Raw genomic sequence first — 18140 nt, 5'->3', positions numbered from 1 at the left:
GTACATGCTAGACACGTAGTCTACCTGTATATCCCCAGCTCTCTCTATGATTGCCAAAGGCACTGAATTTTCAGGTGGAGCACTTGCTTAGGATGGTACAGTTGAAAGTCTTCCTTCAACTATGAAGTGGATTATGGCTATTAGGAGCACCCTCCAGAGTGGGATGGGAGGCTGCAAGCTAATAGACAGCGATGCCCCAGTTCTTTGATATCCCCAAATAGACAAGAGAACAAAGCCTGAACTATCTTCTTTCCTGAGACTATAGAGACAAGATTCCAAAAAGGCAGTGTGAGCTTGTAGCTACTTGAGTTCATTACTGAAGCTACAAATACCTTGGAGTTCTAACACATTGTTATTGTGTACTTGTGCACAGCATACAAAGTAAGTCAGGACAACTTCCCGGAGCTGGTTCTCTCCTTCAAGCATAGGTTCTGGGGATCAAGTGGCACTATCAGGCTTGAGTGGCAAATGCTTTTGTCCAGAGGCATGCTGCTGGACCAACTCTGGAGATTTATAGTGACCTTCCATTCCATTCACTCAATGAAAGGATATTCCTGTCCATTACTTTGAAAAATAAGATTTATAGCGACTAGTCTTAAAGAATAACTTTGTTTTATTATCATGATTCTGGGGAAAACAAACAAACAAACAAACAAACAACAACAAAAGAGGGTAGACAGTTCAAGAAAAGACACAGAAAGTGCCCTGTTTTAAGTTCCAAATTTCTTCTTTTTGATGGGTGGTGGGAGCTGAGCAATGATGTCATCCAGGGGTCGTTCTACAGCCACAAGTGTCCTTTCATCCAAAAGATCCATGAAGAGTAAGGGCTGCAGAGAGAGACCAGAATGACACCAGGAGTCATTCCCCACCAGCCAAGACTCAGGACAAAAATCCCTAACTCTGCCCCACCCTGGTTCTCAACATGGTAAAGGCCCAGTACTTCATGGAGTTAGCTCCTAAGGAGTACAACTTGAGTGGGGCCAGACAGCTGGAGTAGCATAAGCTCAATGGACAATTGGTTTTATAGATGGTGAGATTAGTCAGAAAAAAGAAAATCATGTAGGTTCAATAACTTCCATTACTTTTATTCCTCAAAATATTCTTTAATCAGAAGTTTCACTGAGAAGAATAGTCATACTAACAAAGACCACACGAGCACCAAGATTACTACAAATTTCTCTCACATAGGGAAGTATGATTTGTCTGCCTCTAACCCACTGAGTCAAAAACAACGAAACTACAGATACAGACAACTTCAAGGTCACTAGTCTCCCCCAAGTCAGGGTCTCTCTACATGCAAAAGGAAGATACACATCAGTCTTCCAACTGCTAGTTATTACATTTTGATAACATCACAGGGAAGCAACCATCTAGGATACAAGAGGTGGTTTTTACCTTATATATCTTAGAAATTTTAAATGCATGGGCCGTGCGCCTCAGGAAGACATCTGATTCATTTTTGGGAGGAAGTGGATTATAGAGCACAGTTTTGTCATTTGGAAGTGGCTAAAAAGACAAAGATACAGTATTTATTTACATGGGGCTAAGCTTAGGGACTCATACACACAAGAGTACTCTGAACAATATCCCCGATCTTTTCATTTTTTTCATACTTCTTGAGAGTTTCATGAAGTTGCCCAGGCTGGCCATGAATTCACTCTTAACCCTTGAATTTGTGTTGTTCCTGCCCAGTCTTTTGTGTGACTGGGACTACAGGCCTGAATCACTAGGCCCAACAAGACATAGTATTTGAACTATTACTTTATTGTCTAGTATTTAAGACCTGGGGTTTGAACCCTAATACCATAAAAATAAAACAGCACCGGAGTTGCTTTCATCGCCCTTTATGGACCCAGCTCATGTGGTTTCTTTGTTTGGTTTTGAGACAAGGTATCCTTGTAGTTCTTCTGATCCTCCCAAGTGCTAGAATTACAGTATGCATAACTATGCATGCTTAAGGCCCTTGGGTTCTTCAACCCACAGGAGGGCCATATACACTGAATGTAGGAGCATGAAAACTCAGCCATGTAAAGGCTTTAAAATGGAAAATGACCAACAATTAGTTAAAACAGGTGGACTGGTAAGATGGTAAAGGTGTTTCTCTTGCCACTCTGGACACCTGAGCTCAAAACTCATAACATACATAAAGGTTTGAAAGGATAATTAACTTCACCAAGTTGTCCTCTGACATCCACACACTGCCCACCCCCATTAGACATACATATCACACAGTCAGTTCTCTCTTTCCTCCATTTGGGCTCAAGGGGTTCAACTAAGGTTGTTAGGTTTGGTGGCAAGTGCCATTACCCGAAGGGCCACTTTTTTTGTTTTTCAAGACAGGGTTTCTCTGTGGCTTTGGAGGCTGTCCTGGAACTAACTCTTGTAGTCCAGGCTGGTCTCAAACTCACAGAGATCCACCTGCCTCTTCCTCCCAAGTGCTGGGATTAAAGGCATGCGCCACCAACGCCCAGCTTGAAGGGCCACTTCTAAAAACCGATTTATATGTATGAGTGATTTGCTTACATGTATGTATTTGTACCATGTGTGTGCCTGGTACTCATACCAGACAGAGTATGTATCAGATCCCTGGAACTGGAGTTAAGTATGGTTATAAACCATCACATAGGTGCTGGGAACAACAGGCCTCCCCTACTTCAGTTGTTAATATATGGAAAATTATATGTACAAAGAAAAACTTCTTTGTGGTGTTGGTGCACAACTTTAATCTTAGCACCTGGGAGGCAGAGGCAGGCAGATCTCTGAGTTCCAGAACAACCAGGGCTACACAGAGAACTCTGTCTCCAACAACAACAGCAGCAATAAAACAAAATGAAAATCACAGAGGAAAAAAAAATTCTAAAATAATTTTAAAATTCTTTACTGCATATGCTCTTAACCACTAACCCATCACCCCAGCCACCCCAAAAAAGCTTTTTTTGAAAGAGGTTCCCTAGTCCAGCCAGGCTGAGCTCAAACTGATGGAAGCAGGAATAACTCTGAACTTCTGATCTTATCTCTACTTCCAAAGTGTTACCCCACCACATCTGGTTTATGTGTGCTGGAGATAAAATCCAGGGTTTCATGCATGGTAGGCAAGCATGCTACCAACTGAGCTGCATTCCAGCCCTCAAAGAACTGTCTTAAATACAGTTGAGAGTTGGAGAGACGGCTCAGTGGTTAAGAATGCTTACAGTTATTGCATAGGATCCCGGTTCAGTTCCCAGCACCCACACCCAGAGGCTCATGACTGCCTCTTGCTCCACCTCTAGGAAATCTGGTATCTTCTGGTGTCCACTTACACGGTGCATGCAAACTCATGCAGGCACATGCACACACACACACAATTTAAAAAATGATTTATATTTGGTAATATTTCATCTGTAAACCTATCTTAGGTATCAATATACCTAAAGTCATATAAAAATGTCTCAGGCAAAAGGGGTCATGCATGGGCAGGGTGAAGCAAGAAAGGGTTTCATACTCCATGGCAAGACACACAGCTTTTGGTCAGCCTTGTCAAGAACCCTTTAAGAACAAATGGGCACGCAGGATCTCAGCCCACACAGGCTCTGTACTTTCTACACCCCACCCCCACCTCCTATCATATCTAACACCTTGGCCCAAGTGGCTAAGGTTCTCCCCCAGGGAAAATAACATAAACCACCCCCACTGATGTCACTGACACTTCAAGAGATGGCCAAATAAATGGTACACTTCATCTCTCACTTCCTTGGGAACTAGCTCTACTTAGTACAAGGACATGAGGGACTTATCACCAGCACTTGGGAGAAAGCCTCTGGGCTGAGTTACAGAGAGACAAGTGAGTGAGTGGGAGGGGCTCTTCCTGTACCACTCATCTCACAGAAGTCACTTGTCAGCCGGTGCTGCTTCCCACACCCCAGGACACTGGGCCCATGAGTTGAGATTGAGTGACACATCCCTGTGCACACCTCCTTTAGAGCCATCTGTGACTAACCCACGCTCCTCTACCCCACCTTCACAGAGCCCCATAACAGCTGGTACTGGGTGTAAGTGAAACCCAAAGTGCAGCACAGCCATGGCTGTGGTCCACATGCCTCCTAGGAAAGAAAACCCCGTATGTCTGCTAAGACTCAAAACAGCAGCTAAGATCTCAAACTAAAGAAAACACTTGTGTCCCTACCTAAACAATAGTCACCAACACTGGAATTTTCCTGACTAGACTTTTCTCAAGACACAAAGATCAACTTCTTGAAGTGTCTTCAGCTAAGGGCAGAGTGGCCAAAACATCCGTGGGTGTCTCCTTTAATGACACCACTTTACTCAATAACCCAGGAATGAAAGTTACAAGTGAGCCAGTCAGCTCAAAGGTATTCCCTGATGAAGGTTCTTCTGAATACCAACTTAATCACTTTTCTACTTAGGGTTATGTGTTGAATAGCCAGGTAGAGAAATAATTAAGCAGCAAAAACTAGTTCTTAAAGGCTAGACCTTACCTGAGAGTAGGAATACAAATTAAGGAATACAAATTAAGGAATACAAACAAAAGCACATATCCTTTGAAGAACCATACTAGCAACTTTTATTCTGAGGCTTGTTACTTTATCTAATCAGTCATTATTTATACTTAAAAAATTCTTAAGTAAAGGTAGGGTGTGGTAACTAACTGCAGCTGCACTCAGGAAGCAGAGGCAGGAGGATTGCTGTAAATTTAATGTCAGGCTGGTCAGGCTAAATAACAACATTCTATCTCAAAAAGTCCAAAACATAACAGGGGGTTGGAAAAGATAGCCCAGCAGTTAAGAGCATTTGTTACTCTTACACACACACACACACACACACACACACACACACACACACACACACACACACACACACACACAGAGAGAGAGAGAGAGACAGAATCCTAAATAAAGAAGTCTCGGAACTCACCAAGGACTTGTCAATGATACAGAACATGTAGGCATCATGGAGGAGGATGTGCATAGGTCTCTTGGGATGAAAGCTGATGTGTGTGATGGGAGTATCCCTTTGGAGCCACAGCTGGTGAAATCCCTGCTTCTGGACATTTCGACTCCACTCTGTATACTGCTTGTCTGGGATGCTGAACTCAAATACCTGAAGAATACAACACCAAGCAAGTGCACGTGTGTACCCACAGAGTTCAGAGGCTCCTGCTCCTTCTGGGTTTTATTTTTTGCTAACCACAAATATTAGCAAACCTTAAGGCACTTTTTTTTTTTTTGAGACAGAGCTTTACAGTTTTCATTTCTACTGGGACTGAAACTTGTGATCCTCCTGCCTCAATATCACACATAATGGTATTATAAGGTCATTGCCACTAAACTCAGGGAGTACCAGTCTCAATGACAAAGACACTTAAGGTACCACCTTTCAACAGTCTTGGTCAAGAATGAAAACCCATGCAAGTGAGAGAGCATTTTCTGGATTGTGTGTGTGTGTGTGTGTGTGTGTGAGAGAGAGAGAGAGAGAGAAGAGAGAGAGAGAGAGAGAGAGAGAGAGAGAGACACAGAGAGAGACAGAGAGACAGAGAGAGTGTGTGTGTGTGTGTAAAAATTGTTTAAAATAGTAAGCATCATTTGCTTAGCAATCTAATCAAATGTGCTTCCCAGATATGTAGAATCTTCACAACAGCTCAGTGGGGTATAGCTGATGTTATTATCTCCATTATGTCTCATCTAGTTTAATACTTGGGCCCATGTCTCTAGTTAAAATTAGCAGAGTGTAGCTGGGTAGTGGTGGTGCAGGACTTTAGTCCCAGCACCTGGGAGGCAGAGGCAGGCAGATCTCTTTGTTCAAGTCTGGTCTACAGTTAGTTCCAGGATAGCAAAGGCTACACAAAGAAACCCTGCTGGGGGATGGGAGGATGGCAGGGATTAGCAGAGTGCTTCAAAATTCTTCCATCACTTTTTGCTTGTTAGCTGTAGAACTGCACTGTAAATTGTGCTTCATCTAACAAATGGGTACTGCTGGCCCATGTTGGGCACACACCACATATGGAAGTTTTGCTCGCACAAAACAAACTTGCCTATGTATCCTCCACCATCTGCAAGGGAAAGTTACTCCAAACTGCCCATCATCTCAGGTTACTATCTAGCAGAAGGAACTGGCAAGCACTAGAATCTCTTACCTGTTGGTCAGAATGGGCAATGACAAGATTGTTGGTATTGGGGGCGATGGCCAGAGCAGTCACTGGAAAGTTGTAAGCAGGTACTGTGCAGTGAAGCTGGGAAAAAAAGACAAGGGACAATGCTATAGGACATCTTCCTTCAAGAAAGGTTAGATGAGCTGGACGTGCTGCTGTGTAACTTTAATCACAGCACTTCAGAGACAGAGGCAGGCTCTGCCAGTTCCAGGTCTACAGAGTGAGAACCTATCTCCAAACCAACCAGCACCCACACCCATCCACCCACCCACCCACCCACCCACTCATACAAAGCTAGATGTCAGTTGTTAGTTTATTATTGTTTTGTTACCTTCTGATACTAGGCTTTGAATTCAGAGCCTTGTAGATCCGAAACATGTACTCTACTACTGCACTAAACCCCAAGCCTAAGTCAGTTGTTTGAAATAAGGTTCTCTGGAACTCAAAAGCATTCTATAGAAGGTCAGGTATTTCAATAACAAAGACCTTTAATTTCATTAAAAAAAAGAAAAAAAAAAAAAAAAAAAAAGGTTGGCTGGGTGTGTTGGTCAATGCCTTTGATTCCCCTACTCTGGAAGGCAGAGGCAGAAGGATCTTTGAGGTTGAGGTCAGCCTGGTCTACATAGTGAGTTCCATGCCAGTGAGAACCTTTCTCAAAGAAACAAACTAATTAGGCTTAACTTCTTTCAAAATCGAGCATTTCCAGAAAACTTCAAGAACAGTTTTCTCTGAGTAACCATGACAATATTAATCACTCAAATATACCATTGTACTGAGCAGACACAGATCTCTACACTGGGCCTAAAAAAACATATTACGGCCTAAGAATGGACAATTGGGTTCAACTATAAGGCATGCAGGCACTATACAGAAACATTCTTTTTGTCAGTGCTAGGGACAGAACTGTGATATACGACAACATATAGCTGGTAGTATTATTACTCATCTGTCAGAAGGATTCCCCAACTATGCTGTAATTTCCTCCCCAAATGTCTGGTTCTACCTAATTTAAAACCGCACTGAATTTATAGGCAAGTGGTAAAAAGAAACCTGTTATGTTCTCCAGCTCTGTATCTATGTAGCAAAATTTCCTCTCCCTCCTCAAAGCAGACACCTGGGTATTTTTGTTTTTTTATCATTTTGTTATTTGTCTGCTTTGTGACACTGGGGATTGACCTTAGGGTGTCACGAATGTTAGGCAAGTACTCTACCAATGAGCTATATCTCTAGCCAGGAAATGGGTTCATCATTCATAAATCCCTAATTTTAACTTTAAGTATAGCTCACACCATTCTTTAATTTTAATATTTTGTGATTTTAATATTATGGTAGTACAGCTTTGAGGGTCTATAGAATTCTAAAACAGTAATCTAAAGCAGGAGAAATTCCTACTTTAAAAGAAAAGTCCAGTAAATTTCCAGGTCACTCCAATTAGCCTTCAAAGTTTGTTTTTCAAGACAGGGTTTCTCTGTGTAGCTTTGGAGACTATCCTGGCACTCGCTCTGTAGACCAAGCTGGCCTTGAACCCCCAGAGATCGGCCTGCCTCTGTCTCCCGAGTGCTGTGATTAAAGGTGTGCGCCACCAACATGAGGCTCTAGCCTTCAATCTTAACATGACTAGCAGCTTTCCTGTAAGACTCAAACTGCTATGAAATCTGATGCTCACCTTTAGATGATTCAGATCATACACGTGGACTCCAGCACTGGTACCTGATGCAGCTAGCCAATTCCCATCTGGACTGACTGCCAAAAGACACATGGCTTCCACTGTCCCTGTGACGACCAAAGAAACAAGTTTTTGGATTAGGCACCCACAACCTGCCCTACCTTGGAGATCATGCAGAAACCAATGATACCCACATGGCTATAAGTCATTTATAGATCTTACTGGAGTTTTGCAAATCCTAAATGTTAACCTATTTTTAATTTTTTTGAGACAGGAATTACTTTTGCAGCCCAAGACAGCCTTAAATTTAGTTTCCATGTGCCTCATTCTCCCAAATTAATTATTGTTGGGCATGGGTGGCACAAGCTTTTAATACCAGGATGCAGGAGGCAGAGAATATGAGTTCAAGGAGAGCCTGGTCTACATAGCAACTTTCAGGCCAGTTAGGTCTACATGAGATATGGTGCAAATAAATAAATAGATAAATAAATGGAAAATAAAAACATTGCCCCTCATGTGAAGAGAGGCCAGAAAGTTAAAACTAGAGGCATCACTGGTTCAGACTTGAGTAGATCACTAAAATCATACCTTAAGCTAATTATTTTAATCTATTTTTTCCTACTTAATGTTTGAAAATTATAGCTATGGACACAGCAAGTTTAACACACTTGAAGCACATATTTAATTTATTGAGTGCCTGCTATGTGCTTAACACTATAGGGCAAGGATCAGACACCTCTGTCAAAGGGCTTTGAATCAATTTGTAACATGAATATGTAGAATAAATTTAGACATCAATATTATATGCTAATATATGTGTTATATTTAACAATCCCAAATAACGAAAAAAGCTTTACAACAAGTCATAAACCATCTGTTGTAGGATAGATAAAGATGGTAAGGGCAAGATAGTCTAAGATTTGTAAAAAATACCATTGGTTTAATTCATCTGACTCCTAAATGACAGGTTTCTTTTAAATGCTTCTGAAGCAGCTTTTTTCTTTTCTTTTTTAGGGAGGGGGGATATGACACAGGGCCTCTCTATGTAGCCCTGGCTATCATGGAACTCACTCTGTAGATCAGGTTGGTCTCAAAACTCACAGGGGCTTGCCTCTGCCTCCCAAGTGCTAGTACTAAAGTTGTGTACCACCACACCTGGCCTGGAGTAGCTTTTCAAAGAGTTAATATTAATGTTCACAATCCAGGCTGATAGGAGTCTAAAATGGTAAGTAATGAGGTCACTAAACGCTAGGGCAAGGGACAAGGGACAGGATCATGAAATGTATCCAACTACCAACATAGTAAACTGGATGAGAAGCTGAGGTCAGCATTAGCTAGTATATTTAGTTACTTACTGAGGTAATCTTATGCTCTCATGGAACAATGCAGAACAGTCACAAGTACAAATGACCTCAGAAAAACTATATCCAAAACAATATTTTCATCTTATATAAACATCTCATAGAAGCAAACAACAAAAAGTAGCATGTTCACAAAATCACTACACAGTTACATCAGAAAACACCAAAACACTAAGGGGAGTTATTAGGTGTCAGGATTGCTGGTGACTTTCACTTTCTTCCAAACATAGCTAACAAAACTAAGGATGATTAAACTTCTCTGGCCCAAATAAGGAATCAAAAACCCAGTGAGAAAGGAGTAGGTGTGAGGAACATTTTAGACCTCATCGAGAGTCTTCATCTGCCAGATATCTCCTCCTACTTTAAATGGCAAACATGTGAATATCTGCAAGGTGAGAAGAATGGCGGGCACCCCGGAACTGGGGTCTAAAGAGGAAAAAGTCACCAGAGACACTGAGCAGCTCCTGTCCAGATAGAAATCCCACCTGATGGAGGCTGGAAAGTATGCAAGTGCTTGAAGCTTCCTTCCAGCAGATGGATGATATGCAGAGACCCTTGATTTGATGCCACAAAGAGCTTTGTTGAATCTTCAGAAAACAAAATATGGAGGGCAGAGCGAAGGAATGCTGGCATTTTGGAAACCTTTGGATAAATCAACAGTGAAAGCCAGTGACAGAAATCAGCACACCACAACCTGACACAGCTAGGCTTCAGTTACATTAACTCTTGGAATTCCCAAGCAAGGACAACAGAGGGCCTAGAACACTGCCATGCTTCCTATTACCTATCTAACCTTCTCTTCATCCAGATGACAACAGCTCAATTCTCCACCATGGAAATAACTTAAAATGGGAATAAAATACCCTTTTTTGCTAGGAATGTTTCCCTATTTCTTTTTCTTTTTATGTATTTAATAGATTTATCAACCCTAAAAATCATAACACACATTAACAACAAAAACAGACTCAGCAGGCTGTATTTATATATTTGCATACACATGTGCATGTGCAGGCACTCTCGCACACACACAAATAATAAAAGAGGCTACCTATTTGAGAGTGGAGGGGTATGAATAGGGTTAGAGGGAAAAGATCTTGGGGAATGGAGGGAGGAAAGGAATGTAATTAAAAGTGTATAAAAATTAAATAAAATAATAACAAAAGTAAACAAATATTTAACAATGCAGTGGTGCTGCTGAAGATTGAACTTAGGGCCTTCTATAAAATTTGAAAACAAAGCTGGGGCCTGGAGAGATGGCTTAGAGGTTAAGAGCTCTTGACTGCTGAGCCATCTCTCCAGACCTTAATAAGGATTCTTATCCAACTCATTTCCACTTCAAACAAAATTACACATTTAGGAAGTTTCTTCTTTTACAGGAACACACTCTACCCTTACTTACTCTTTGGAGGCTTATGTTGTCATGTTCATATTTCAATCGATAGAGAAAAAACCGAGATGCTGTAGAATAGGCTATCCAACTTCCACACTGGGAAACACAACTGCAGATAATGTTCTCAGGACCCTGGCAATTGGAGAAACCAACATGAATAAAAAAAAAAAAAAAAAAAAACTCAAACAAACAAACAAAACACCAAACTGGGCTCACAAGAGTTTAACCATCAAGTCTGGCAAAGCTTCTTGTCACCAGGTTCCTATGCTTTGACCTTTCTACAAATGCCCACACATAATCTTAACACTTCACTGGTGTGCTCTGATTTCCAAGCCCAACATAGGTCTACAGATAATTGCAATTGTTTTGAGTAATGCAGAGAGACCCTCAGAAACACGAGCAGGAAGGCGTTAATGCAAAAGCTGAGGACAGATGACTGGGAGTGCTGATTTTGTGTTCTGTCCATGATGACCTACATTAAGAACTCTAAGAGCTGGGGTGGTGGCGAACACCTTTAATCCTAGAACTCAGGTGCCAGGAAAACCAGGCCTACACAGAGGAAAACCTGCCCTAAAACCTCAGCCCCAAAAGATTTCCAAGAAAAAAAAATGAGAGGAAGAAAAATGCAGAGTAATGTTTATATAGAATTAAAAATAAAGCCGTGTATGGAGATACATATCTGTGATTCCAGCACCAAGGAAGCTGAGGTGGGGGGTGGGAACTTCACAGGATGCTTCTTCTCAAAGTCCTTTTTTGGAGGGGAGGGGTGGCAGGGTCTCTCTTCATAGCCTAGCCATGGCTGACTTCAGACTCAGGGCAAACCTCTTTTTCCTGAGTCTCCTTAGTGTTGGAACTTACAACCACAAATGACCAAAATCTTTAGTTTTTCTTAATTAATTAATTAATCAATTAATTAATTTTTGAGACAGGATTTAACTCAGTCCATTGTGGTTTCAAATTCCCTACTAACCAAAATGACCTTGAACTCCTAAACTTCCTGCTTCCATGTCCCAAGTACTAGGATTACAAGTAGGATTACTATGAACAGCTAAAAGACATTTTTATAAAAGATCAAATGATTCAAGCAATTTACATGGTACGTTGCTAATATAAAAAGGAAACGTACACATACAAACAAGCACAAGTTCTTTTGTTTTCCTGGGAAGACATACAAGAAACTGTGGAAGTGATTATCCCTGAACAGTGGAACCTTTCGATGTGGGGCAAGCTTAAAGCTCAATTTGATTACACAACTTTTCACCATCTTAATTATTAAAAGCTCACATGCTATTTTTATATATAAAAAAGAAAAAAAACACAATTTCCTACACTCTCTTCTCAAATTCTCAATATCTAACATAAACACAGATGTCACAATCCTTCAAGTAAAATGACTAATTTTGGGCTTTGGACTAGGTGACACTCAAGATTCAGAATGGAGAAGAGTTCTGGACTGTGGGCAGGAGCAAAAACTTCCCTACCTTTGTCTTGAGGTGCAGTAGATGGTCTGCATTTTTAGAGAGTGGAAGAGTATCTCCGTTCTTGCCTAAAAACAGAAACTTCCCTGAGTTTTTTCTTGTCAAAAGAAAATTTGTGCATTTTTTCCATTTAAAGTCAACTCCGAGTGACAGAATTTCTACAGTGGGAAATCTGGTTTCCCCAATTGCGTGGTCACAATCTGAAGCGCCACCTGAAGAGCAGCAAAGGGAATTCGACTCTAAGGTAAGGCGCAGTCTGCCACAGCTTCACCCCACAGACATGCAGGTATACAGAGGCAGATTTTAATACATTCTAAAGAGAATTCAAACAATTCTTAAACTGGTTACTCATTCCAGAGCCACATGGCCTTTGTTTACATGCAGGACTGCCACTACGTTTCATTCTATCTTCTCAATTTTTAAAAACCTTTTCTTTCTTCTTTTTTTCTTTAAAGATTTATTTATTATATATACAGTGTTCTGCCTTCATGTGTGTCCGAAGGTCAGAAGAAGGCACCAGATCTAATTATAGATGGTTGTGAGCTACCATGTGGCTGCTGGAAACTGAACTCAAGACCTTTGGAAGAGCCATCTCTCCAGCCCTATTTTCTCATTTTTCAATAGCCTGCTTTTACATCAATCAGCCACAGCAAAGTATGATTCTACAACCTCCTGCATGCATCATAAAGAAGTTCAAACTTTTTTTAGGGTGTGTGTTTATGTTCTGGAGACAGGGTTTCCCTGTGTATTCCTGGCTACCCAAGAACTCACAGAGAGTTCCTGCAATTGCCTCCTGAGTACTGGGATTAAAGACATGTGCCACCAATGAACTTAATCTTAAGAAACATTAAGGCTTGTTGGTGGTAGAGCACACCTTTAATCCCAGAGCACCCAGGAGGCAGAGGCAGGCAGATCTCACTGAGTTCAAGGCTAGCCTGGTCTACAAAGTGAGTTCCAGGGGGCTGGAGAGAACTTAGCCATTAAAGGCTAGGCTCACGACCAAAATATAAGAGTTTTGGGGCTGGAGAAATGGCTTAGAGGTTAAGAGCACTTACTGCTCTTCCAGAGGTCCTGAGTTCAACTCCCAGAACCACATGGTGGCTCACAACCATCTGTTATGAGATCTGGTGCCCTCTTCTGGTATGCAGATACATATGGAAGCAGAATGTTGCATACATAATAAATAAAATCTTAAAAAAAAAAAAAAAAAAAAAAGTACATGCAGATAGATCTCTGACTTTGAAGCCAACCTGGTCTAGAAATTGAGTTCTAGGACAGCACAAAAAACAAACAAAAAACCAAAACCAAACAAAAAATCAGTAGCTGGCTTAAGATTTTAGACAGTGGCTAAATGGCTGTCATTTAGCCATATAGTCATGAGCCACACCGTGGCTCATGATTATAATCTTATCATTTAGGATTGCTAATTTCAAGGCCAACCCCAACTGCAGTGAGATCCTATTTCAGAAAATCAAAACATTTTAACGTTCAGTAATGTTTTTCTTGTATATGGGAAGATCATAATTCCCCACAGACATCAGATGTAGGCATTAGGTGCTTCCTCAATTGCGCCCCACTTTATTTTTTTCAGAGCGGGTATGACTATGTAACTCTGGCTGGCCTGAAACTCTATGAAAACCAGGCTGGCCTTGAAATTAGAGATCTCCCTGCCTTTCCTTCCTAAGCACTGGCACAAAAGGAAGACTATTGGGACTGGGACTAAAGGTGTACACCATCATGGCCAGCTCCACTTCTTTTTTGTGAGATAGGGTCTTTCACTGAATTAGAAGATCACCAATTAGGCCAGACTGGCTGACCAGCCAGGTCCAGGGTTCCTCTTGTCTCTGCCTCCCTGGTCCTGAACTTCTGACTGCCTTATTTCCACTCAGGTATTTGCTACCATGCCTGACTTATTTTCCACAGGCCATTTCCTTCCTTCCTTCCTTCCTTCCTTCCTTCCTTCCTTCCTTCCTTCCAAGATTTTATTTTTCATGTATACAACATTCTGCTTCCATGTATATCTGCACACTAGAAGAGGGCAGCAGATCTCATTACAGATGGTTGTGAGCCACCATGTGGTTGCTGGGAATTGCACTCAGGACCTCTGGAAGAGCAGTCAGTGCTCTTAACCTCTGAGCCATCTCTCCAGCCCCTTCTACAGGCCAATTTCAACCACAATTTTGATATTTTGCATTTTCTTTCCAGTTTTCTTTTCTTGGCTCACGTCTTCACCTCCCATGTGCTGGGATTAATGGTGTATACTACTATGGTTAGCTTCTCAACTTCTTCCGTGTGGATGTTTTGGATAACACTGTGATTCAACCCTGGGGACTGTGCTCCCAGGCAGGCATTCTACTTTTGAGGGGTATACCAGCCTGTCTTGGCACCCCCCCCACCTTCTATTTTTGAAAATTTGCCAGGTTTTAAAACTAAATTTCAAAACAAACAAAGGAAACAAAACCAACAAAAACATACACACAAACCTTCCTTCCCACTTACCTGTTGCAAGTGTAGATCCTAGTCTCCAAAGTTCCAAGTGATGAGCAAACTGGAAGAGGAGAAGCTGCCTTCTTTTCGAACAGGAAATGAGACGTCGCTGCATCCAAAAATTGAAAACTCAGAAATAGGCCAACCTGGTTATCTGCTGCTTCAGTTCCAGAGGCAACAGCAGCATCCCAACACAGCCCCTTCTCTACTGCTGAAATCCATTTGATTGGCCAGGCATGGTGGCCAGCCCTTGGGAGGCAGAGGTAAGTGAATCTCTGTGAGTTCAAGGCCAGTCTACATAGAGAATTCCAAGACAGACTGGGCTACAATAGTGAGACCCAGTCTAAAAACAAATAAAAAAAAAAAATCGATTTATTTCATAGATATATCCTAGATCCTACCACAGTCTAGCCACTGCCCTAGGATTTGAGAACACAATGTTAACAGAAATAGCCACTCATCTCAAGATGCTTCTAAAGAATGTCATAGACAGGCAGTCATGCCACAGTATGCCACAAGTTTAAACATGGATAAACACAGGACAAGCAGAAAGGACACCTATCTGTGGAACGGATAGATCAGATGAGGCTCACTGGTAAAGATTGGTCAAACAGAGAAGGCAGGGTAAGAAGTTCCAGGGATGGAAGGGCATGCAGATCAGGCCAAATGCAAAAGCGCTGAGGAAAGAGACTTTCAGAATAGAAAGGACAGGGAGATGGGCCAGTCCAAGATCAACACAGAGTTCTAGAGCCACATGAAGAATTTAGAGCTCTATGTTGAAGACAACAATAGCACCTAAAGGCTTTCTGAATTAGAGGAATGAATGAGGAGCTTTTAAAAAGACCAACAGAGAACAGGGTAGTAGAACAACACAGATGTTACTAAAAGGAGATAAGGGACCTGGTCACAGTGGCACATGCTTTTAATCACAGCACTTGGGAGGCAAAGGCAAGCAAATCTCTCGAGTCCTGGGCCAGCCTGGTCTACACAATGAGTTTCAGGATAGCCAGAGCTATACACAGAAATCCTGTCTCAGAAACAAACAAAAAAAAGGAAACCACTAAAAAAAGTCATTGAAAAGGAATTTATGGGAAAAGACACTGATCCAAAGTAGGATAGTGGCAGCACAGAAATGACTCAATTCAAAAGATAATGAGGCTCCTGATGGCTGGTGAGTTCAAGACTAGTCTGGTCTACACAAGGTGTTCAAAGCCAGCCAGTGCTACAAAGTGAGATCTTGTTTTTAAAGTTGAGAGAGGTGGGGCTGGAGATGGCTCCCCTTAACGACTGTACTTAATAGGAGTTTTGTTCGCTTGTTTTTCAGGGTGGGCTCTATTATTCAGGTGGAGAAGTTAGGTTTGTAGTGTCCTTTCAAGGTAAATGGTACCATTCCCGATAAGTTGAGAGACCTCCCCAACACCTAAGCTGGCTCTACCTCATTATCACAATATGCATATATGCAGAGCACATGTACTCGAGGGAGCTTGACTCAGAAAAGAATGGAGAGAGCTTTAGATAGCATGAGCTGTGTTCAGGCTGACTGGATAGACGGATGGGGAGATGCTGAGGGCAAGAGGGGATACTCACATGGGGAAAAGTGATTTTTCGGAGGGCAGCATCATAATTCTTCACCTCTACTTTCTCCATGAGAGGACGAATAACAAGGTGAGTGTCAGTGCCTGAAACAAAGGCAATCAATGAGAAAAATCCTTCATGAAAAGAAAACAGCCAGAGCTGGGCAGAGTAAAGAGCAGCTGGCTGGGGGAGGACCTACCTCCTGATATCAGAGCTGTTGGGCTGTGGGCCACAGTGCGTACATCGTGAGTGTGATGCTGGAATGGTTTGGTCCGTACCCACTGCTTCTCACTGCTGTTGGAAGTCACGGAGACCAGCTGAAAATGGAATACTGTGCCTTCGGCTGTACCCACCACAAAACTGTCTTCTTGCTGAGAAATTAAATGAGGGGGTAGATGTCAACATAACAGGGTTCAGATGGAAAAATATTCCTTCAGGATTTCTATCTGGGCAGCTCAGGGGAGACAAACTCATGTCCTGAATTAGAAAGGAGGTTCCTGCCTGGCAAGGTGTTGCACGCCTTTAATCCCAGCACCCAGGTGGATCTCTGAGAGTTCAAGACCATCCCAGTCTACAAATCAAGTTCTAGGGTAGCCAAGGCTACACAGAGAAACCTTGTGGTGGGTGGGGGTACCCAAGGTAAGGCAGTTCCATCAGAGGAGAAAGCTCACACAAAGGCAGTAATCGCCCCCTGCGGACAAAGTTAACAATTAGCATTCAATTAGCTACACATTCAATGACAAACCAAATATACGGACCATGAAAAGTCTAATGAACCAAAAGTTCCTATTATCTAGTAATACCATAGCTGTCAAAATGTAGCACAAAACATTACTAACAATTTACAGTGATGCTGGTATAAAACACACCTTTAAATTGTACTCTGTGGTAAACTTCTATTCTGCTGTAAGATTTTAAGAATCACAGGGTTTGGCAGGGTGGTGGTGTCACACACCTTTAATCCCAGCACTCAAAAGGCAGAGAAGGCAGATCTCTGTGAGTTTGAGGCTAGCCTGGCCTACAAAGTGAGTTCCAGGACAGGCTCCAAAGCTACAGAGAAACCCTGTCTGGAAAAACAAACAAACAAACAAACAAAATCCCCAATCTAAAAACAACAACAAAAAATAACAGGGCTGGAAAGATGGTTCAGCAGTTAGGGGCACTATTGCTTTCATCAGTTCCCAGCACACATGTAATATAATACAGCTTACAACCTCCTATAACTCCTGCTCCAAAGGGATCTGAAGCTTCTGACCTCTACACTCCAGTGCACATACCTATACCTGCACACAATCAAAAAAACAAAAACAGGATTGGAGAGATGAATCAGCAGTTAAGAGCACTAGCTGTTCTTCCAGAGGACCCAGGTTTAATTACCAGCACTCACATGGCAGCTAACAGGGATCCAACAGACACATGCAGGCACATTAAAGAGTTGGGCAGCGGTGGCTCATGCCTTTACTCCCAGCACTTGGGAGGCAGAGGCAAATCTCTGAGTTTGAAGCCAGTCTGGTCTATAAAGTGAGTTCCAGGACAGTCAGGACTACACAAAGAAACTCTATCTTGAAAAATAAAACAAAAAAGCCCAACAAAAACAACATACATATAATCTAATAGTTTATTAGATTTTGTAATCAAACCCACGTAGATAAGACCTTACATATTTAATACAGTGCGTTACCCCCTGTACAAAAGGAAAAAAATTAAGTTCAACATTTCTAGAACAATATGGCTGTTAATTTCTGTACAATGCCAACTCAACACGGTAAACTGGGATACTTTTTTCCAAAGTTGACAGCACAGCTAAAGTTTCCAAAAATTCAAATTATATATGTATATGTATGTATGTATATATATTTAAAAAAGACCAATAATAGCAGTATGTTATGAATCAATAGCGCAGCAACAGCTTTTCCAGGTTCTGCAGCCATTTGAAAAAAATTGTAGAGACATCCAGCACACTCCATTAAAAAACCACAACAACAAAAAAGTAAAAAACAAAATCCCAGGGGTTTCTTTTTTTTTTTTTTTTTTTTTT

The 18140-nt window shown here is 41.6% G+C and overlaps 1 protein-coding gene across 2 annotated transcripts in view; it reads right to left on the bottom strand.

Annotated features, from left to right (window-relative positions):
* Positions 1-595: 595 nt before the first annotated feature.
* Utp4 (UTP4 small subunit processome component) overlaps positions 596-18140 on the bottom strand; it is a 31925-nt gene continuing 14380 nt past the window's right edge. For both annotated transcript variants that reach the window (XM_027405928.2, XM_027405929.2), the window contains exons 7-17: positions 16302-16473; positions 16115-16206; positions 14540-14636; positions 12044-12108; positions 10572-10694; positions 9658-9814; positions 7812-7918; positions 6131-6226; positions 4912-5097; positions 1396-1506; positions 596-827 (exon numbers count right to left, since the gene is read on the bottom strand). In XM_027405928.2, the coding sequence (XP_027261729.1) occupies positions 711-827; positions 1396-1506; positions 4912-5097; positions 6131-6226; positions 7812-7918; positions 9658-9814; positions 10572-10694; positions 12044-12108; positions 14540-14636; positions 16115-16206; positions 16302-16473 (1323 nt within the window). In that variant the 3' untranslated portion in view covers positions 596-710. The remainder of the gene's footprint in view (positions 828-1395; positions 1507-4911; positions 5098-6130; positions 6227-7811; positions 7919-9657; positions 9815-10571; positions 10695-12043; positions 12109-14539; positions 14637-16114; positions 16207-16301; positions 16474-18140) is intronic.

Source organism: Cricetulus griseus, chromosome 3 (assembly GCF_003668045.3).
Source record: "Cricetulus griseus strain 17A/GY chromosome 3, alternate assembly CriGri-PICRH-1.0, whole genome shotgun sequence".
Lineage (NCBI taxonomy): Eukaryota > Metazoa > Chordata > Mammalia > Rodentia > Cricetidae > Cricetulus > Cricetulus griseus.
Note: the sequence above shows the minus strand (reverse complement) of the source record. Positions and strands in the feature narration are given on the sequence as shown.